Source organism: Eublepharis macularius, chromosome 15 (genome assembly GCF_028583425.1).
Source record: "Eublepharis macularius isolate TG4126 chromosome 15, MPM_Emac_v1.0, whole genome shotgun sequence".
Classification (NCBI taxonomy): domain Eukaryota; kingdom Metazoa; phylum Chordata; class Lepidosauria; order Squamata; family Eublepharidae; genus Eublepharis; species Eublepharis macularius.
In genome coordinates, this window is record NC_072804.1 from 37,569,407 (window position 1) to 37,591,684 (window position 22,278).

Genomic DNA, 22,278 nt, shown 5'->3' on the forward strand with positions numbered 1-22,278 from the left:
TCAAGTGCCAACAACCCCAAACAGAATGGGTGTCTTCACAGGAAGAGTTCTGCTGGTTAAGACCACAGCTCAGGACCACAGCACTTTTACTTCAACACTTCCCATTTGCAAGTAGCAAACCAGATGTTTTCTTTGGCATGAGATGACATCAACTAATCACTTAAATGGCAGAAGGAAAAGTCAGTGGGCTGTTTATTGACTTCTATTCTTAAGTTTGGTTGAATAAAAGGAAAACAAGGCAGAGTCTTTCTAGAGCAAGATGGGTTAATCTGTCTGTAGTGGCAGAAAAGAGCAAGAGTTCTGTAGCACCTGTAAAACTAACAAAATTTGTGGTAGGGTATGAGCTTCTGTGAGTCACAGCTCACTTCCTCAGATACAGCTAGAATGTGAGTCCATCTGTCTTTATATCTTGGAGAGTCGAGTGATTACAGTCATTAATTGAGTAATCTATCCTGCACAAATTTGTCCAGTTCCAGTGGTTCTATTTTCCCCTTTCAGAATCACGAAACAGTGAGTTCAATAGGTTAAACGCACACTGCTTTCTTTCTGAACTCTCATGAATATGGCATGAGCCACTGAGGAAGCTATTTACTGGAGGGGGTGGGGGGTGTCAAATGCTGCAAGAGAATACAACAGGTCTGGAAGTTCAGGGGAATTTCTTCATCAAGAAATTAATGACTCCCATTCTTGGAAGCACCGACAGGCACAAGGAGTCAGCACTCGCATTCCCACGACCCCCCTGCTCCCGCGCCAGGAACGGTTCTCTCCCCTTTACCTGCATCCACCAGACTCAAGCTGGCACAGTTGAAATAAACCAGGAGGGCTGCGTTGATGTAAAGAAGCAACGGATCCATCCTCCACCGGTGGTCCATACTGCATCCACATGGGAATGGCTCTTGCAGCTCCAACGGTCCCGATCCAGCGTCCAAGAGGCGAAGGAGAGCCTTCTGCCCAGCCGCAACCGATCAGAGGGCCGGGAAGGAGCCGGGCGCCCCTTCCCGCAGGGCTGGACTCGGCGGGAGCATTTCAGCACCACGGAGAGCTCCCCGTCGCCGCGGCCGCCCGGCCGACGGCTTCTCCTGCGGGGGGACGAGGCGCCGCTCCTGCCTCCTGCGGCGGCTCCGAAGGCACCGGCAGGCCGGCTCGGTCCCTCTCCCCGAGCCCGGAGAAAGTTTCTCGGCGGCTGAAGCGGGAGGCAGCTGGGCTCCGGGGAGGCAAAGGCGTAGCGAGGCAGAGCTGCTGGCGGCGGCGGCGGCTGGAGGAGCGGCTCGGGCTCTGCAAAATGCAAACGTGCCGCCCGCGGGCCGTCCCCAGCATCAGGCGAGCGGCTCCATTCATGGAAAGAAAGCGCGGAAGGGGGCCGGGGAGGGGGGAGAGGAGCCCCAACCCCTCCTCCTCCTCCCTCCCTCCCTCCCTTCAAGGAGAGCCGCCCGCCGAGGCTCGCTTTGCTGCCCACATCCCCGGCCCTCCCTTGCGCTCCGAGACCCCAGATGGGGGGTCTTCAGACCCTCCTCCTGCCCCCAGGCTTTAACCTTAGCGGGGCAGCGACGCTCTTTCAAGGGGAAGAAACGGGATCGCTCAGGTTCGATCCGGCGTTTCCCGGCGCCTTCGTACACACCACAACAGCGATCGTTCGGCTCAGCCTCCCTACCGGGAAGATGCTCGCTTCCCCTGTCTGTGCCTTGATTGGCTGGAGAGGCAGAGGGAGGCCAGCAGGCACTCCAGACTGGGGGCGGCGGAAACTCCAGCTCCTTCCCCTCCCCGATGGAAAGAAAGTCACCCGCCACCCTTTGGGAACAACGTACGAAGCAAAAGGGGAGGCAATGCAGGGCGGAGGGGTGGTCGCTATGAGATTTAGTCCGACCCAAGGGGAATCTGCATTACATAACAACAGGGAAGCAAAAAATGGGCCACAGACCAGAAGAGGTGTCCTTAGACATCCCTTGTCTTTGATTCTCCAAACTTGGACCTACTTTTTAAAAACAGGAGGTACAATAGCCACTGGGAATGTGCAAAAGAATCAGCAGAGAAAATCAAAGGAACCCCCTTTCCTTTGCACTCTCCAGCCAACCACAAAGGAAGGAGAGATGAAAGACTCCCTTCAGAGATACCTCCCCTCAACCTCTAAGAGCACAGATTAAGAGAGGTCAAATAAAGCACTCTGAAGGGGGGTGGCCATGAAACTTCAAACTTTCTTGGGAGAGGGACCAATTTCGATCCAGCTTCCGGCCCAGTCTTAGGCCTGGCTTGGTTGTCCTGACTGATGACCTCCACTGAGGGAGAGAGACAGAGGAGTGCAGCTCTGGTAGTTCACCTGGCACTCTTGCCAGGATCAGCTGTGGCCTCTAAGAGCCAAGCTACAAGTGACGCCTTACACAGGTTGGACACTTGTCAGCTTACCTCAAGTTTCGATGGGAAATGTAGGCGTCCTGGTTTTACAGCTTGGCTCTCCATTACAGCTGCAAGACCAGGATGCCTACATTTCCCATCAAAACTTGAGGGAAGCTGACAAGTGTCCAACCTGTGTCAGGCGTCACTTGTAGCTTGGCTCTCAGCTGGCTGAGATGGGTGTCAGGGACACTGTATATGAGCATCTCTCATCCTAACAGGCCAGGAGCCTGTGCTGGGAACCAGCTACATTACTCCTTGGCATTTCTGCTATCCAGTCCTGCAAGGACTGCCCCCCCCCATAATATTTAGTATCAAAATTGCCATGGGGGAGTGGCTGGATGGGGCCTTTGTGGCTAAGCCTGGTGAGACAGGTGGAATGTCTTGAACAAGGATTTTTAAACACGTTTTTAAAATATTTATATGCCCGCCTTTCTCCTGAGCAGCTCTGGACAGATGCCAAAATAGGCGGGATGAGGCCCAATGAAATGGAGTTCAATCCAAGGCAAGACGGAGGTGCTTTTGATTGACAACACAGCCAACTAGCAGCTGAGGAGTCTGTTTGTTTAGCGGGGGGGGGGGGGGCCTGCGGCTTCCAGCCTTATGATGCTGTTGAATGCGTATCTCCAGAGGGAGACTTAAATTTCCTCTGTGGCCTGTTGCATCTTTTGCTAACTTCCGGTGGTGGGTCAACCATCGCCTTCTCTTGAGGGACAGGATTCGGCCCACGCCATCCATGCTTTGATCACATTCAGAACAGATCACCACGTTATGCATAGGGTTGAAGATCTCTGAAGACCATTTTGGAAACATCAGCCAGTTCCAAATGCTGCTCTCAGAGCGCTGGCCGGTGTCAGCTGTAATGCAGAATATCTCTGGCCTGTTTTGAAATAGCGATCTATTTGTTTCCAAGCACTTTAAAGTTGTAAATAGTCACAGACATGCATATTTGACCTGCTCTCACGTGAACCTGCCTGTCATGTAGGACTTTCAAAAACAGCCATGCTTTACATGGAAAGGTAGGTGGCAACCAGAGACAGGGTCTCTTCTATTGGAGAATTCCCTGGCCTCCATGATTCATTTGGTACCAAGTTTGCCAAGCTTCAGGTGCCAAGTAAAAACCTTGCTTTTTAAAAGGCATTTTGCAGAAACGTGTGTGCGTGTGTTTGTGTGTGTGTAGGGGGTGGGTGGGTTGATTTTGTTTTGATTTTATTACTGCCTGTATTTCTGGATTTCTGGGCCCTGCAGGACCTGTTACAGTTTCGCAGGACCTGTAAAATGGAGATGTTCCACTGGGCCTTTGGCTGAGTGCCAGTGGCTGTCCTCCTTCTTCCGTCTAAGACCACCACTTCTTCTGGGGCTGCCCTCGGCCATTTGCTATGCCTGTATATGGACTCGCAATATTTGTTTAAATAGCCAGCTCCTGGACTATGTTAATGATTTTTAAAAAATTATTATTGATTTTATGTTTTTGTGATTTCAATGTATTTTTAATGTTGTTAGCCGCCCTGAGCCCATCTGTGGGGAGAGCGGGGTATAAATCTAATTAAATAAATAAATAGAGACACAGGGAGAACTGTTGCCATGTGGAAGCACCTTAAGATGTCTTTTCTGAAGATTCATGACCTCTGAAGTCTCTGTTTCTCATTCTTATGACTTCATAGTAATGAAGCTAACTCCTCTAACGCTCCCCACACAAAATCCTATCCCTCTAGTCCACGTTCAGAATACAGTAATTATCTCCCTTTGCTTCCATACTCACAAACCCGAAATACAGATTAGAGCCCCAAATGACCTTTAAATATGTATCAAAAGTAAAGCTAGCTGTTAACCAAATAAAGAACGTTCCATTGATTGATCCTTAGCCTTTGATACTATTAATCAATTGTCTTCATTACATTTTGCACATTACCAATCCTCAAGGAAGGTGGCATTCTGATCTGCTAAAAGAAGAGGGAGTTTTCCATTAAATAAACAAAAGCAACCCATAATTTTTAGAGAAAAGAAAATATTAACATGGGCCTTTCACAATGCTTATGGCACAGCGGAACAATAACAAAAAAGACTTTTTAAAACCCTCAATAAGTTTCCCATTAAATCATAAATCTGCCAATAAAAAAATATCATTCACTTATTCAAATTAGCCTGGTAGGTTAGTCAACTAAAGCCATGGTTGGTTAATTCACTGGTTAAACTGATGCAAACTTTCAGTCTTAAGTAAAGAGAAGGACCCCCCTTTTTAAGATCAGAATGGTCAGAATGCCAGTGAACCCAAAAACAGTTTCACTCCCACTCCCATATAGAGCTGAGAATTAAGCTTTCATGCCAATTTAGACTGCTGAGTGAGATACATTGTCAAGGCCTCTGACGGGAATCCTCTTGTGGCCTGCCCACCACTTTTATTCCTGAGGAATTATAAATCCAATATTAATTGCAAGATGCGTCATTAGAGTCTCAGTGATTGTCAGGCAAAGCTTTTGTATGGAAGCTGAGCAACATCACATTTTTAGCACTTTTGTGTTTTGCTAGCAGCAAAGAAAGAAGGCTTCAGCATCTGCAGAGAGGGGACGGAGCTGACACCATGCGCCATGTATAGCACGAGCCAGCAAGACAAAGAACAGACAGGTTGCTCAAGTAAGCAAGCCAAGTTACGTGCCCTAAATGAAAGCAAACAAAGAACAATCCAGGAAGGGGTCAGGACTGGGCTGGAACACTGACTCTGCTGGAACCTTAAAGCTTCTGTGAAACTTGTCGATAGTTTCAAATGGATAACCATGTTGGTCTGCAGTAGAAAAGCAAGATCGTAGTCCAATAGCACCTTTAAGGACCAACAAGATTTCTAGGATATAAGTTTTCAAGACTCTGACAAAGGACCTTTGATTCTCAAAAGTGTCTGCCCTGGAAATCTTGTTGGTCTTTAAGGTGCTGCTGGACTCTAATCTTGCTGTTTGAAACTTGTGGATCTCAAGAGGCCCAGAAAGCTTTCACTCCTGGACAGACCTTGGCAGGGAGCTTCTAGGGAAAATTATGCTTTGTCCCACTGCGACTGCTGGCAGATTTGCCTCACAGGGCTGGCCCAAGGGTCTTAAACCCTAGATGAACTATGACTTTGGCACGCAAGCGGACGCGCGCACACCAGTTCAATAGACAGAAAAGGGAGAAGTCTAGAATGAACATTTCACTTACGGGGCAATCAAAAGGAACAAGGTAAAAAGAAAAAATGTTCAGTAGCACCTTTAAGACTAACCAATTTTATTGTAGCATAAGCTTTCGAGAATCACGTTCTCTTCGTCAGATGCATGGAGGGCAGAAGGAAACTGGCCAAATGAATGGTTATCTCATTATCACAGGTAACTGATTTCCTTTACAGAGGCGGGGTCAGGGGGAGTCCAGTGGCACCTGGCATGGGCTTTCGAGGACCACGGTTCTCTTTGTCAGATGCATCTGGCGGGGAAGACTGTGGTTATCGAGGGCTTGTGCTGCAGTGCTGCTGAACTCTTTTTGATTTTGCTACTACAGACTAACACAGCAAACTCCTTTGAATCTTTACACAAGCAAACTGATCCCCACACCAGAAGGAGCTGTCTGCATCTCCATATCAAAGGAGTTGTTTACATCCCCCCTCCCCTCCTTCCCCCCCCCCTCTCCTCCTCTATATTTGGCCAGTTTCCTTCTGCCCTCCATGCATCTGACGAAGAGAACGTGATTCTCGAAAGCTTATGCTCCAATAAAATTGGTTAGTCTTAAAGGTGCTACTGGACTCTTTTTGATTTTGCTACTACAGACTAACACGGCTAACTCCTCCAGAAAAAATGTTGAGCTCTTCAAAAACCCTCCATGTTCCATCAGGGCAACTAGAGAAGACCAGAGATTCCAGAAGCCAATTATTGCCAAGCCAGCAGAGGAAGCTCCTCTCACTATTTTGGCGTCCCTCACAAACCGATGTCTTAGGCAATCGCCTGGGTTTATCTAGTGGTTGGGCCAGACTTCTTTGCTTCTTGGTAAGGCCCACTGGTGTGGGCTGCTCATGAGAACAGACTAGTGGCAAAGAGTTCCAGAGACCTTGGTCATCGGGGGCCTCTAGAACTTGGCATCTCGTGTGATTGGTTTTCATATGGCATTTGGATTGGAGCTGGGCGATTCCAAAGTGAGTGTTTCTGGGGGCAGCTCTTGGCCTCCAGACTGGTGATTCTTGGGCTCTGGGCATAAGTCTAGGGTGGGGGCCTATAATCACTGCCACCCCCATTGGGAACTCTCATTGATTCCCCACCCCCGTCTCCCGCCTCCAGGGCCACACATGGGGCAGCCTTAGACCCCTTTGAGATGGGAAAGCCATTGACAGAAGCTGGCAGCTCAAATGTCTGAGGAGGTGGCACAAGGGGGCACTGCTGAGCCAGATGCCTGAGTTCCAGACAGGGTGGGCAGAAGTGGCTATCCCTGCAAGTGATCCCTGAGCCCCAGATAGGATGGGTGGAAGTGGTGGCAGTGGAGCCTGCTCTTTCTCCTCTTTTCCCCCTTGCCATTGGGGGGGTGGGGTGGGCAGTTGGGGGCCCCCACAGCATGGGGCCAGGGCTACTGCCCCTCTTGCCCATTGGATAAGACCACCCCTGCACTTGACATCCCTGAATACAACAAGGGAGCCTGTTTGCTTGTTCTAACCAGGAAGCTGTACATATAGAAGCCCCACCTTAGGGCGGATGAGTTGCAATATTCCACAGCTGCCGGAATGGCCTAAACAGTGGGGTGGCAAGACCTTTTAAACAAACCCAGAGGTAACAGCTGCTGAGCACATGGTTTGGCCATCAGGCAGACAGCATCTGCACTCCCATAAAATGAGTGTTTCACAAAGATCCAGTGATTCAATTGCAAAAGGGCAGAGGGCAGAGTCTCCGCTGCAAGAAGCCTTTTTCCGTGGGCTCCATGCATGATCCAGAACAACTGAGGTGGCCCAAGGCTGTGACAGGCCTGAGTCCAAAGAAGAAGGACATCATAGTGGAGCAAAGGGAAACCAGCCATATTCGGGAGTGGGGTTGGGAAATATGTTTGGACTAGGGGATGCCCTAGGGGGAAACCCTAGAGACTGAAAGCAAGAAACCCTGTAGCAACAGGCACGAAGACCTGGCAGATACTCCGGACTGGGAAGGGATCCTGGCTACCTCTCAGAGAAGAGCAGAAGGATAGCTTGCACTACTTTGAAAGGATGTTCAGGATTCAATGGTACAGAAGCTGGAGCTCCTGGGAAGCAAGCTGTCCTGAAACCTAGGCCGTCGTCACACGGGCTTTTATTTAGCGCTAAAATGGTGCTATTTCCCGGCACACACCCACCTTATTCCAACACTGTAGTGATTTTCTCTCTTCTGCTTTGTGCTTGGTAGTCGCGCTATTTTGTGCCTCAGTGTGAATGCCTCACATCGATGTATTTCGCCTCACTATGTCCTATGCCCTCCCTTCAGTCCCAGAATCCACTTCTTCCTGCGACTCCCCTTTTTTAAAATTTTATTATGTCCTTATAACGCCATAACGACATAACACAATGCAAACTTTCTGCTGAAGTAAAAATGACTCAATCGCCATGGCAGAGTCTTCAGCGATGGGGATCACGCCAGACAGGGAGTTTTCTGTGGGCAAAGGGCTATTTATATAATTTCAAAGTTGGAAAGACAAAAGGGTCGTCATGTTTTGCTCTAACGGAATGTTTATATGCTGTTATTCCGTTATAGTGGAATTAAACGCCAGAATAATTAAAAAAGGGGGGGAGGAGCTGCTTCTGCGCGGTTAGAGAGAACAGAACAGAGTGCTTCAGTGTAGACAGCTGGTGGCGCAAAGAGCCGTTAGGTGACCCAAAGAAACGTTACTGTGCCGATAACAGGTACGGCGCTATATGCTGTAAATTTAAGGGAAGAGATGCCCGTGTGACAACGGCCGTAGTGGTCATATTTTGCGCTGCTTGGGCCAGGCCAGCAGATAGAGACTCTGACAGTTAGCGATTCCCCATCATACAGAAAACTGCACAAGCAGCCCCCGGCCACTCCAGAACCGTGCTTGTGTCCCCCAAAGAAGGAACTGAGAAACTAGAGTTCTGGAGCTGTTTTGAAACCCAGCTTCACACCTGACGAAAAGGACAACTCTGAAATTGGGTCTCCTGGTCGCCAGAAGAAAGAGCTGGCCCCGTTTCCCCTGCATTTGAGGGAAGTCTAGATTCAGACTGAAAGCGCTGATGAAAATTCATGGCCAACTCATTCATGGGCAACCTCCCAGCGGGAAGGCTCTTTGGACACAAGCCAAGCGGCTTTCCGCTCCCCCTCCCTCAGCCTCCCTCTTCTGTCTCCCATCCCCAGCTGCCAAGGCAGACACCGCCTGGCACCTGTCAGTTAAAAACTCCCCTCCCTGCTGAAAGAATGCATGGAGAGCTTCCACCGAGGAAACAAAAGGAAGCTGGCAAGTAGCAAGTCCCACTCAGTGATCTGAGAAAGGAGGCTGGCAAAGGGGCAAAAGAGACAACGGCCAGCTCTGCCCCCTTTGGGGTTATGTTTAAAGGGCTCCAGGGCCCAATCCAGCCTTCTCGAGCTCTTCATCTGGCCCCTCAGTCCAAAGGTTTCCTTTCCCACCTTCCTGCCCCCCACCATACATTGGCATTACTATGGCCTAGAGCAAGCCACAATGCTGGCAAGGGACTCTTGAAACTCTTCTCCTGAAGTGGAAGTTACTTGGCTAGGCTCTCCCCTCCTTAGCACCCTCACTGCTTACTCCCATGCGCCAAGCCAAGCCATAGGCCAAAGGCACAAGGAAGAGACTTCTGTTGCCGCTGCTGGGAGCAAAGAGGTCAAAGAGTCTTTTGCCATCAGCTCCGGCAGAGTGGGACCGCAGGCAGAACCAATGTGGCATCCCATCCCCACCCCAGATCTTGAAAATACAGCCGGGGGGGGGGGGGGGACGGACTGTCAATCAGCACTCGAGAAATGGCCACCTGGCCAGTGGTTGACCCACTTACCCTTCTTAAAAATGGCTGGACCAGATAATATTGTCCCAGTGACAAAGGGAGGGGGGAGTGGAAAGCGAGCCCAGCTGGTTCTTCCTAACTTGGTACAACCTGCTTGTCAAGGGTCACCAGTGGGTCATAAGACTGGTTGTGGAAGGTGCCTGAAGCCAGCAGGGAGGGGTTCCAGGACCAAAGAGGAAGGAGAGGCAGGCTTGAGATGGGGGGGCCCTTTGACTACTGGACTACAGTCTATTTGACTGGGCACTACCCCCTACTGCAGTGCTTACCCCATAGATATAAAAACAAAGAGCGTATTGCTCTCCATCATTGTCTTTGTGGGTTTGTCATGCACACCACCTCAAAGAACCCCCCCCCATTAAATGGCTCAGGACAATAATATCCAAGCTCCCTCGGCCATTCTGGGCAGGATCCATGTCTGTCAATGCTCAGAGTTAGGCCCTGCAGTGTAACAGCACCCTCCACCCCCACTCCCCTTCGTGAGGCTCACCAACTTCTCAGTGGACTTCTCTTCCTTCTCCCTCTCCTTTGCCTTGTCTTCTCTGTGTTTCCTGGAGAGGAGATCACTGCCCCTCCCTCCCTCCCTCATCCCACCTCTCAGCTGGGGATGGACAGTGACGTCAGCTCAGCTTCAAAGAAAGGGCCCACGGGGTGGGGCTCAGTTGGTAACGGGATCCCTGGTTGTGGTGGGGGGTTGCAGCTGCTTTTTCCTTTTGCTCATTCCTCTCCAGCCCCATGCAACAGAGGCCTGTCTGGGACGGGAATTAGGGAAAGAGACAGCCTTCATTTGCTTCTAGGCAAAACCCAGCAATGGTGGGAAGCCAAAAGAATGCAACGGAGTGGTTAGAGCATCAAACAACGGCTGGAGAGACTTGGCTTCCAACCCCTGCTCACCCTGGACTCCTCTGGGCCAGCCTCCATCTCTCTCAACCTCATCTACCTCACAGGGTTGTTGTGATGGGGGAAAATGATATAACCCGGTATAGGCTGCCCTGAATTGGTCAGAAGTGCAAGACTCAGATTAGCTAAAAATCCAGTCAAACTGGAAGGTTTTGTCCTCGTGGACTCCCACCTGTAATTTTCTGGCAAGAAATCTATCATGCTGTTGCCTACAAAGATTTCCCCTGCTGGAAATATGGAGATGTGAGCAGGACTTTGCTTGCAGTCTCTTGGATTCACTGTTCCATGTTGGTGTACTGGAAGAGAGAGTGGCTGGCTGCTGGCAGCTACTCCAGGCCTTGGGAAGAGACGGGCCAGCAGCCCTTGTTGTGGGCGGTGCTTGGATTTCATTCATGCCCCTGTTTTATCCTCTTGGAGGGAGCAGAAGGAAGGAAACAAAGGAAACCGAATTCCCAAACCTGTCACAAGCTGTCTGAGACAGCAAGCAGGTGTGCCTAGATCCTACTTCACCTGGGAGTAAAGCAGCAGCCAAGCTGCCAAAAGTCCACACGGACCCCTAGACCAAAATTCTGTTTTGTACCCCACTGTCCAGATGCAAAGGTCATTTGCAAAGAAATTATATCACTGCCTGGCTTCATGGGTTCCCGGGTCACCAAGCCTCAATAATTATATCCCCCAAGCCCTTTGGTGAGCAAGACTTCAGCCCAGGAGCACTTTAAAGACTGAGTGCTTGACTCTCCAAAGCTTATACCATGGAGACTGGTCTTCCAGGTGCCACTGGACTCGAATCTTGCTCTTGTGCTGTATACCAACATGACTACCCACCTGAAATTTTGGTTTGCCCATTTGAGTTGTAGCCCCCAGCTCACAGCGGTTGCCCCTGACCTTAACCCACTTGCTTGCCAGTGCTCCAACTGCAGGGAGCAGAGGGGGTCAGGTCCTCCACCTTTTGTGACGGACCCCTCTTCGCTAGAATTCAGATGGCTGGGAGGGTTATTTTAGGCACATCCAAAACCATTTGTCTTGCTCCTCCAACTTTGCCTCTTGCATTTAAGGAACCAAAAAACGAGAACCCAGAAGGGGGGCTGAGCAGAGAGGCACAGTCTTTTCCCCGTACCCCAGCAATGTTCTGAGTCAAAAGAAGGCTGCTTCATTTGATGGGTACATGTGAGACATTTGGTCTCTTGTCAATGCTTCTGCATCCCATTTCTAACATGACTAGGAAACAGAGGGATATGCAAATGAAGAGGTGGGATTATGCAAATGAAGAGGTGGGCGTATGCAAATAAAGGCTGGCCAGAGAAAGAACGCAATGCTCGAGTCCTTGAGACAGTTGCTACTTTCATCTTACCACTGGCAGAGGCAAATGGGCGGAATTGCTTTTTCCTGATGGTGCTCTAAGAAGCCATTAACTGAGCAGCTGCCACCTCTGGCAAAAGTGCATGACAGAGCGTTCCTTGTAGTGGCTAGGGGATTAGAAGGCAACAGAGAGCAGGAGAAAAACTGCCATCCGGAAGAGCTGGGGGCAGTCTTGGAAACAGGCACAAAATAGATCAAAGGGAGGCCAGAGAGAGTTTCTTTAGCTCAGACCCTGAAGGGGACTTTGTGGAAGATGGTTGTCTCGTTGGACGGGTTTTGAGATATGAGATGATCAGGATTACCATTGCCGCTTTCTATGCAGCGTGAACCAGGGTTAGCTGAAGTGTTGCTACCATTGTCTGTGAAAGATCCTCTGCCAGTGTCACCTTCCACTACTACTGCTACCCAGTAGCTGCCCTTCAAGGATCCCTCCGTCCCCGTCACCACTAGAACCGTCAATTCTCTTCTGCTGATGGGGCCACTGATTCCCTACGGAGGTGGATGCATCTTACTCTAGTGTCTCAGCTTTGACCCTTCCACCTTGAGTGGCTCTGCTAGGAGTTTGGACTCTGGTGGTATTGCTCTCGCACTGACACACTCAAAGCCCCTTTCCACATTAAGGTGTGCATGCAACAAATAAGACTCACAGGAAAAGACAATATTGCTAGGAAAAGATGAAGGCAGTAGGAAAAGAGGAAGACCCAGAGTGAGATGGAGGTACTCAATAAAGGAAGCCACATCCTTCAGTTTGCTCAACCTCAGCAAGGCTCGGTTTGGAGGTCATTCATTCATAGGGTCACCATAAATTGGAACAACTTGATGGCACATAACACACACACACACACACACACACACAGAGAAAAGGAAATTCCACCAGCCTCAGCTACTTTTCTACGACAATGCTAAGAAAAGAAAAGCCTTTCTTGGGGACATTCTCCCTTCTCAAGCTCCATGCTGACAAATTCACAACCCATTTTAGAAGTGACAACGGGCAGCCACTCATTCACACAGGGAGCAGCTTACACAGGTGGCCACAAGGGAGGTAGGACATACACCCCCCAGCTATAAATGCCTGCAGTGAAGCATACTCTAAGGCTGAAAGCCTCAAAATGCTTTCCTGAGAGTAAGCCCCAATGACTAAAATGGGACTTACTTCTTTTTTTAAAAAAAATATTTTTTATTTGTTTTAGTTCCATCTTATTCTAATAACAAAATTAATCAAAAGTCTTACATTCTTTGGATACGTGTTGTAAATCATACATTCCATTTCATCTCTACAGTTCCATCATAATTATACTATTTTCACTACGCTATTATCACTGTAAGTCTGCATTCTTTAATTCTAGTACTTCTTTACTCTGCTCATTCATTTGATTGTATTCTGCTAACATATAGTTATGTCTCTATTTTATACTTCCATTTAACCCATCTATAAAACGGGGTCCAAAAATGGGACTTACTTCTGAGTAGACTTGCTTAGGATTGCCCTCTGACTCTATTTTGTGGTGAATAACCAGAGCCAACAACATATTCCTCACAGGCCTTGTGTGGGGCTTCTTTAAAAAGAAACAAAAGTACTTAGCATTAATAGTGCACATTTGTAAAGAGCTTCCAAATGTTTAAAGAGCGTCACCTACATTAGTCCTGTTGTAAGCATTACAACAACCCTCTAAGGTAGATCAGCACTATTATTCCCATATTGCAAAAGGAAAGTGCTGCTTGCCTAGGGAACCAGCGAGTCCATGGCAGAATCAAGATTCAAACTGGGACATCCATGATTCACAGTTGGGTCTCAATTGACTCAGCCACAATGCCGTCCTCAAGACTGGATGTTGTTTTTCAAAGGGAAACAGTTTGACCATCAATAACAACAGTTACCATTTTTATTGAATGGAGCAACAAAGGCCCTTAAAACACACTGCCGTTTTTGCAATTGGATCTTAAGAGTGAGAATTCAAACCTTTCTGACCTCTCTTCGTCTGCAATTATTCCTTTGCTTGTCAGGGATTGTGAGCAGGAGAAAAAAACTGTTTGGGGTATGACGGGATGGACTGTAGCAGCAATCATGAAAGCAACACCTGCCAGGTAGCTCACCTGCCCACGAGGTGACCTTGACAATAACAGGCAAAGGCAAGATTCCTTGACCCCCAACATGTCCCAATGCATGAGTGATAGGAGTTTGCTGCCGCCTGCTGGCATGGAGTGAAACAGCAGCTCTGGGGCAATGCCCCGCCGATTACAGGAGATTCTATTAACAGAATCCTCAAACGTGGTACAGTCTTGCAGGCACTGATAGGCGACTGATTCCAACTGGTTGGTGTTTTTTGGTTATGGTTAGGATGTACTATCTTTGTTGCTAGTTAATGAAGAATTCTAAATTAATGAACATTTCTACAGAGGCAACACTAAGAAATATCTACTCCCTTCTAGGAGATAAAAAAGTAGGTAGAAAAGTCGATGGTGCAACTAAGTTTATTCAGATTAAAATTCCCTATGTGTTTCGCCAAGAAGGCTTCTTCAGGAGAATCTACCACACAATAAAATACATAGTTACTAGTATAATTTCAGGTAGGTATCCATATTTGTCTGCAGTAGAACAGCAGGATTTGAGTCCAGTGGCACTTTAGAGGTCAACAAGACTGTTAAGGGTATAAACTTTCAAGACTCAAAGCTAAGACTCTGAAAAACTTACACCTTTGAAATCTTGTTGGTCTCTAAGGTTCCACTCTACTCAAATCCTGCAGTTATAAGCAGAGGTCCCTTAATTAAAAATTACTTTCTATAAGTTATGCAATAGTCAAAACATAAAATTGTACTAAATATCAAATATACAGTAATTAACAGTTTAAAAAAACAACTACTTAAAAGAGCAACTATTTAAACTGGCAAGAGCTTATTCCATCCTTTGGACAGTTTAGCACAATTTTATATTTTGCCTATTATATAACTTTTATAAATTAATTTTTAATTTTGGGAACTCCGTGCTTAGTGTGTTATATTGTGTTGTAGATTTCCCTGAAGAAGCCATCTTGGTGAACTATGTAGGGAATTTTAATCTGAATAAACATATTTTTTTTGCCCCTTACTTGTACCATCAGCTTTTCTGCCTGCTTTTTTAATCTCTGTGATTGGTGTGGCCCTCTCTGGAAGGAAGTTTTGTGGACTTCGGTGCTTGCCCAGCTGCAAGCCATTCCTTGGGTTGACTTTTAACCTTCTATGCAGTACTTCACTCATAAGATTGTGTAGGAAACCAGCAGAGTAATTGCACAGGTTGCGCATTGGAAGCAATGAGAAGTGACACAGACTCCAGTGTAGCTCTGTAAAATTACTTTACTAAGAGGATAAAATAGGGTTACTTTGGAAGAAAATAATAAATTGCTAACAGGCTACATCTTGCTAGGATAGATGGATAGAGAACTGAGAGAAGACAGAACAACCTGGAACAAAGAGCAATAACACTTTAGAATATAGCATGACTTAATTGCCCACCCCCCAATAAACAAGTTGCCCAAAAGAAAATCCTAATTCTACTTCATTATGCTTACAGACTCCCCCTTCTAAGGCAGGAATCTTTACTGGAAGCCCTAATGGTTACTGGTGCAAAGTAAGTTTACTACTTAAGTAGGTAACTCAAACAGTTTAACTCTTTCATGACTGAAATGGAAACACTTGCAAATTCCCCACAGATTGCAATCCTGCACACAGTTAAATCTCCTTTAGTGAAACTTACTTCTGAGTAGGACAAGGTAAGTTTGCTGTGACCGTGGAGTGGGCTTTCATTGTGCTCAGGAAAGCAAAGTTGCTATTCTCTGCTTACTTTTGTTATTTACACATAATTTTAAAATGATATCTAGTAGCTATACTTATTTGTTCTGTGGTATTAAAATCAGTTAACAAAATCATGGCTCTACCATTGTTAGAGGAGGAAGTGTCCTTTTGGACTTAAGTTGAACCCTTCTTGGAATGAACTGAATGCACATTTGATGGGGAATTTAAGAAAACAAGAAAGTCTAATTTTTTAAAAAGAAACTATATGCTGCCTCTGTGCTTCAAGCTCTTTCGAGAGCCATAGGCACGTTTTTACCTTTCCCCACCTCACCTTTTGGGGAAGAGGTCTGCCTTTTCAATTAAGGAGAGAAAATTGTTTTCCTGGAGAAAAAAAATGCCCCATTCATTGACTAAAATATGTTATTTATCACATGATGTTACTTACCTCCATGCCAGGAAAAGTTCCAGCTGCCCATTTCCACACATTAAGTCATTGTAATAAAGACAGGGCATTTTTCTCTTGGCAACCCTAGTGATTACTGTCAAACTAGGATCTGGGAGACCCAGGTTCGAATCCCCACTCTGCCCTGGAAACTTGCTGGGTGAGCCGGGGCCAATCACACACTCTCAGCCTAACCTACCTCATGGGGCTGTTGTGAAGATAAAATGGAGGCAGTGGGAAACAATGTTTTAAAGCTGCTTTGGGTTCCTATTGGGAAGAAAAGAGGGGTATAAACGAAATAAATAAAATTTTGTGCCCACAATAATCCCAACAGAACTAGGGCTGGAAGGTGGAGTAATCAGTTAATGGGTTAAAAACCTCTTGATTGTTCAACAGAATGCCCCGATTTAATCTGGTCTCGCATTTTACCTTTTTCATACAGAGCGCAGGCAAGAAGTCAGAGAGGGGGGAAATGCCGGCTGCTCTTTTCGCGGAACTCCCAATGTCACGTCTGCTTTGGCGGGCAGCGTTAACCCCGATCCTTTCCACTATCCCTCGGGTGGCCAGAAGAGGGCGCCCCAACACCGCGTCCAAGGAGGGTGTGGTTGTCTTTTAACCCTTTAACCCATTGAGCCAGGATCCAGGTAGAGATGCCTTCTCTTTGCTCTGAGAATATTGCCATTAACAGCGGGCTGAAAAGAAAGCGCCTATGTAGATACTGGAGGGAGGAGGAGGGGGGACTCGCCGGTCGAATTTCTGTCGGACGGGCAGCTGTTCACGGCAGGGGAGCAGCACCACTGAACCAGTCGGTGCACCTCTGAAGGCAGCTCATCTTTCCCCATCGGAGGCTGTTGCCATGACGACCTTGCTCCTGCCCCATCAGTCATCCTCAAGGAACCCATACAGGTCTTTGCATCTGACACAGAACAGCTGCGCTTCCTTAACAAAGGTGGAGCTGAGCAAGCCAAGACCCAAATCTCCACACACACACACCCACAGCCCCTCACTGGCCTGGTGTTCTTTAAATCTGGAGGGGAAGTAGTAACATGTTCTTCCAGACCAACTTCATTTCCTTCTATGACCGTCCAAGCGATAGGCTGACTGGATCAGGGGAATGCTGGCCATGTAGTTCATCTGGATTTCAGTAAAGCCTTTGATAAGGTTCCTTATGATGTTCTGACAGGTAAACTGGTGGACTTTGGGCTGGACTCTAGGATGGTTAGATGGAGAGGGAACTGGCTGGATAACTGCACCCAAAGAGCAATTGTCAATGGCATCACATCTGATTGGAGGGAGGTGTCCAGCGGAGTGCTGCAGGGTTCAGTCCTGGGCCCAGCGCTTTCCAATATTTTTATAAATGATCTGGATGAGGATGTGAAGGAATTCCTCATCAAATTTGCAGATGGCACCAGACTAGGAGGAGTAGCAAACACCCTTAAAAATAGGGATAGAAATCAATGAGATCAGAACACACTGGAAAAATGAGCAGGTTTGAATAAGATGTGATTTAACATGGATAAGTGCTGGGTTATGTACCCAGGTAACAAAAATGCAAAGCATGCATACTGGATGAGGAATACACTTCTGGGTAGCAGAGTACATGAACAAGATCTTGGGATATGGGTGGATGGGAAGCTAAATACGAGCAGTCACTGTGATGCAGCAGCAAAAAAGGCAAATACAATCTTAGGGTGTATCAACGAAGGCATAACATCCAAATCACATGATGTCATTGTCCCACTATATACCTCATTGGTTAGGCCCCTCTTGGAGTATTGTGTGCAGTTCTAGAGGCCTCACTTCAAAAAGGATGTAGGCAAATTGGAACAGGTGTGGGGGAGAGCAACCAAGCCCTACAAGGAAATGGAAGGAGACTTGGGAATGTTCCATTTGGAGAAGAGAGGAGACGTGATTGCTCTCTCTAAGTATTTAAAAGGCTGTCACTTAGGGGAGGGGAGGGAGCTGTTCCTGTTTGCAACAGAGGATAGGACTTGAAATAATGGTTTTAAACTACAGGAGGGAAGATACTGGCTGAATATTAGGAAAAACTTCTTCACATTTAGAGTAATTCAGCAGTAGAATGTGGTGGGTCCCCCCTCATAGGCAGTCTTCAAGGAGTGGCTGGACGAATACTTGTCGGGATGTTTTAGGCTGTCCGTGCATTGGGCAGGGGAGTTGGACTAGATGGTCTGTAAGGCTCCTTCCAACTCTGGGATTCCATTGGTTCTCCCGGCAGAGGGCTCCCACCTCCAAAAGTGAACCCAGGTGCACACACGTTGCAGTCCAAAAGCAGTTGCTTTCCTCTTGCTGGCGAGAAAGTATAAGAAAGTGCAAAGGAAGTTTGCAGGATACAAATGCACTAAAATAAATAATAATACACGGGGGGTGGGGGGGACCTTTGCCACACCAGATTTTTTTCCTGTGGCTGGCAATAGCCATTGCATAACTACACAGGGGAAAACAATAAACCAAGCTGCATTAGGGGAGAGGGTGGGGAGAGGGTTGCAGTGGCCCAGAGAAAGAAGCCTGGTACAAAGGATGGACCTTTGAGGGGGTGGGGGGCAGCCAGCTGCAGTCTGCCTTTTAAAGGCTGCTGTTCTGGGAATGCTCCACAATGGCAAGTCTCACTAAAATTAGTAGAAGCTGTTTCTGAATAAATGCATATAGTGTTGCATAAAAGGGAAAACCAGAGTGCATGGCAGCTTCTCCTGTAACAGCAGCTCTTTGATGGGAAAGCCTCTGCTGGTAGGATCCTTAGCAACTCTTAAAGGCAGAGGAGCCTTCTCGGGGTCTGGTGTTGGCACCCTTACTTTGAGGTGCTGAAAATAAAGCAACAGCAAACTCAGGGTCAAATGGCCGCTTGATTATTGATTTTGTTGGTTTGAAACATTTTTTAATAGACAGCAGAGAGGACAGCTTCTCGGGGAAGATGGAAAAGGTGGGTTTGAATGAGAAGAAGAAGAGCTGTGCCCACTCCAGATTCAGTATTGATGTCTTCACTGTGTTTATAAGTCACCTTCTAGTACAGCAGACATTAAAAAGTAGAAGACTGGATACTGAAAATGGATTGGCAGGGGCTGGAAGGCAGCGAGACAGATTTGTTTTAAATATTTTCCTCCCATCTTCCATCAAAATGAAGCTCATGAGAGCTTGCAAAACAAATAAAAACCAATACAAAGCGAAGAATGAAACCAAATAAAGATACATTTAAAAAATCTCAAACCTGCCAAAGGCTTTAGTGAATGACACACGCAACAAGAAATCAAAGTAGGTGAGAGGCAAATCTATTTGGAGAGGGTATTCTCTAGACATGGTACTGCACAGAAAGGGTCCTTGTCTCTGGCAACTATCCGTCTCACCTGTGAAGGTGTCCACACCGCCAGAAGAGTCTCAAAAGAGGATCTCACTGCATAGGTATGTTGATGGAAAAGAAGGCAGTTTTGACAACTCGAAAGCTGGCCCACGGTTGTGTGTCATTGGGTTAATAAAATGTATTTAAATAATAAAAATATTTTAATAATAAAAGTTATTGCATAGATCGAGTCCTTCAGAGAGCCAAGTCGTTTAGTGCATTCAGAGTCAAGGTCATTACTCTTAATTGTTCCAGAAACTAATCCAAAGCCAGTGAAGATCCTTCAGCACTGGTGAGCTGTAATTGTGAGCTTCCAGCTGCTGTTTCCAAAACAATTTCATCAGAAGTTTCACCGATGATGCATTTGTTACTAGTGCTTTGGGAATGGGACTGCCTGCTGGCCTGTTTCCTATCTTCACCCTGCCCCCAGGAATGGGGATTACAATACTGCAAGATGAATGATTAACATCAATCAGACTTCATGGAAGGCCTATTAACATAACCATCACTCAAGTTTATGCCCCAGCTACAGATGCTGAGGAGGAAGGAATTGAAAACTGTTAGGCAAGTGTCCAAGACTAAATTGATCATACACCTAAACAAGATATGCTGACAATCATAGGTGACTGGAACGCAAAAGTAGGAGACAAAGCAGAATCAAACACTGGCCAAATCCACATGCACTCACCATCCGCTTATCTTGTGCAGTCATGGCAGTTGGGTTCATTCTGCTACCATGCTGTGCATCATCACATTCACCCTCCCAGTGCGTCTTCGTGGCACAATCAGTTCTCCACACGCCACTGAGTAAAGCGTTATAGTGGGCGGTTCCCTCCTCCATTGTCAGCGTTGATGGCGCACGTCACTTCCCTTTTAAAAAAAAAGTTAATTTTGCGCTATACTGATATTCTGACTTTTAAGAAATGGCAGGGTCCCCTCCCCCTCAACTTTGATTGGCCCATTTTTTGCTCATCACAGACCACTTTCTAACAATTGGCTGGTGACATGCGCATGCTCCAGGGACCGTTTCTTTTCCGGCGCAAACTGCTGCTCACTAAAGTAGGTTTTGCAGTATACCGACCTTTCTTTATTGTGCAAATGTGCTATGAAAGCCCTTTAAAAAAAAAAAAAGGGCCGGGCAAAAACAGATTTCCACCATTATCACGTGGTATGGAAAGGAGGAGCAATTGTGGCACAGTGATGGCAGGGAACACAGAGAATGGGAAAGCGTGTGAGTATCTGCTTGAACAGTGCCGCAGTTGTGAAAAAGGCACGCAAACAAAAAGGAAGTGTGGATTCGGCCATTGTTAGAATATTTGGACTAGGATCACAAAATGAAGCAGAAGAGCGACACATAGGATTTTGGGAAGCCAACAACTAGTTCATTGCTAACACATGCTTCAGCCAACCAAAAAGATGACTGTATATGTGGAAATCACCGTGTGACCAGTACAGGAACCAAATAGATTACACAACTGGAATCAGAAGATGGAGAAGCTCCACAAAATAAAGGAAAAATGGAAACAATACACTGAAGAACTATACAGAAAAGATGGAAGGATGACAGATACCTTCACAGAAGAATCTTTTGATGAAGAACCAGAATTCTTTGAAAGTGAAGTGAAAGCTGCACTCAAAGCAATTGGGAGAAACAAAGCACCTGGAGTAGATGGGATAACAATAGAGCTATTTGAAGCTACAGAAACAGAGTCCATCAAAATCTTAACAAGAATCTGTCAACAAATATGGAAAATGAAACAATGGCCCACAGATTGGAAATGCTCAGTCTACATTCCGATTCCAAAGGGAGATGCCATTGGACCACTGCTTTAATTTCCCATGCAAGCAAAGCAATGCTTAAAATTCTACAGCAAAGACTCTTACCATATATAGAACAAGAAATGCCAGATATTCAAGCTGGATTCAGAAAAGGAAGAGGCACTAGAAATCACATTGCAAATTTACAATGACCAGGGAATTTCAGGAAAAAATCAGCCTGTATTTTATAGATTACAGCAAAGCTTTTGACTATGTGGATCATAAAAAGTTATGGATGGTGTTAAAAATTGGGGGTGCCATAACATCTGATTGTTCTGATGTGCAACCTGTACTCTGAACAAGAGACTACTGTTAGGGCAGAATATGGGGAAACCAAATGGTTTCTAATTGGCAAAGGTGTCAGGCAAGACTGCATATTATCTCCCTACCTGTTCAACCTCTATGCAGAGCATATCATAAGGAAAGCTGGATTAGATTTCGAAGGTGGAGTGAAAATTGGTGGAAGGAATATTAACAATTTGTGATATGCAAATGACACCACATTACTAGCAGAATATAGTGAAGATATGAAATGAGTACTGATGGAAGTTAAAGGAGAAAGCACCAGCACAGGATTACAGCTGAACATCAAGAAGACAAAAGTAACGACTACTGAGGAATTAAACAGTTTTAAAGCTGACAATGAGGAAACTGAAATTGTTCAATATTTTCTATTCCTTGGCTCAATCATCAATCAAAAAGAAGACCTACAACCAAGAAATTAGAGGAAGATTGAGACTTGGAAGAGCATACATAAGGGAACTAGAAAAAATCCTTAAAGATAAAGATTTCTCTTTGCGGACCAAGATATAGATAATCCAGACAATGAAGAAACCTAACAGGAAGAAAATTGATTCATTTGAAATGTGGAGCTGGAGGAGAGTTTTGCGGATACAACGGACAACCAAAAAGACAAATAAGTGGGTTCTAGATCACATCAAGCTTGAATTCTCCCTAGAAGCTAAAATGACAAAATTGAGGCTACCGTACTTTGGTCCCGTTATGAGAAGCCAAGATTCTCTGGAAAAGTCAATAATGCTGGGAAAAGTAGAAGGCAGTAGGAAAAGAGGAAAGCAGGTCATTATAGGTTGCAGGTGACTTGATGGCACATAACACACACAGGCACAAGATGAATGCTCAGAGAGGTTAAACTAAAATTACTTTTCCAGAAGGATGCAGAACAATTCTTACGTTGATGGAGGCAGCCAGAAGATGGTTTCCTGCAGGTAAATAACAGAGAGTCCAGGGGATCTT

At 46.4% G+C, this 22,278-nt stretch overlaps 1 protein-coding gene across 1 annotated transcript in view; it reads right to left on the reverse strand.

The window, feature by feature from the left end:
* Window positions 1-872, reverse strand: part of FNDC5 (fibronectin type III domain containing 5) — a 38,669-nt gene extending 37,797 nt beyond the window's left edge. Inside the window, exon 1 of the mRNA XM_054999938.1 lies at window positions 776-872. Within this exon, the coding sequence (XP_054855913.1) occupies window positions 776-872 (97 nt within the window). The remainder of the gene's footprint in view (window positions 1-775) is intronic.
* Between the last annotated feature and the right edge of the window lie 21,406 nt (window positions 873-22,278).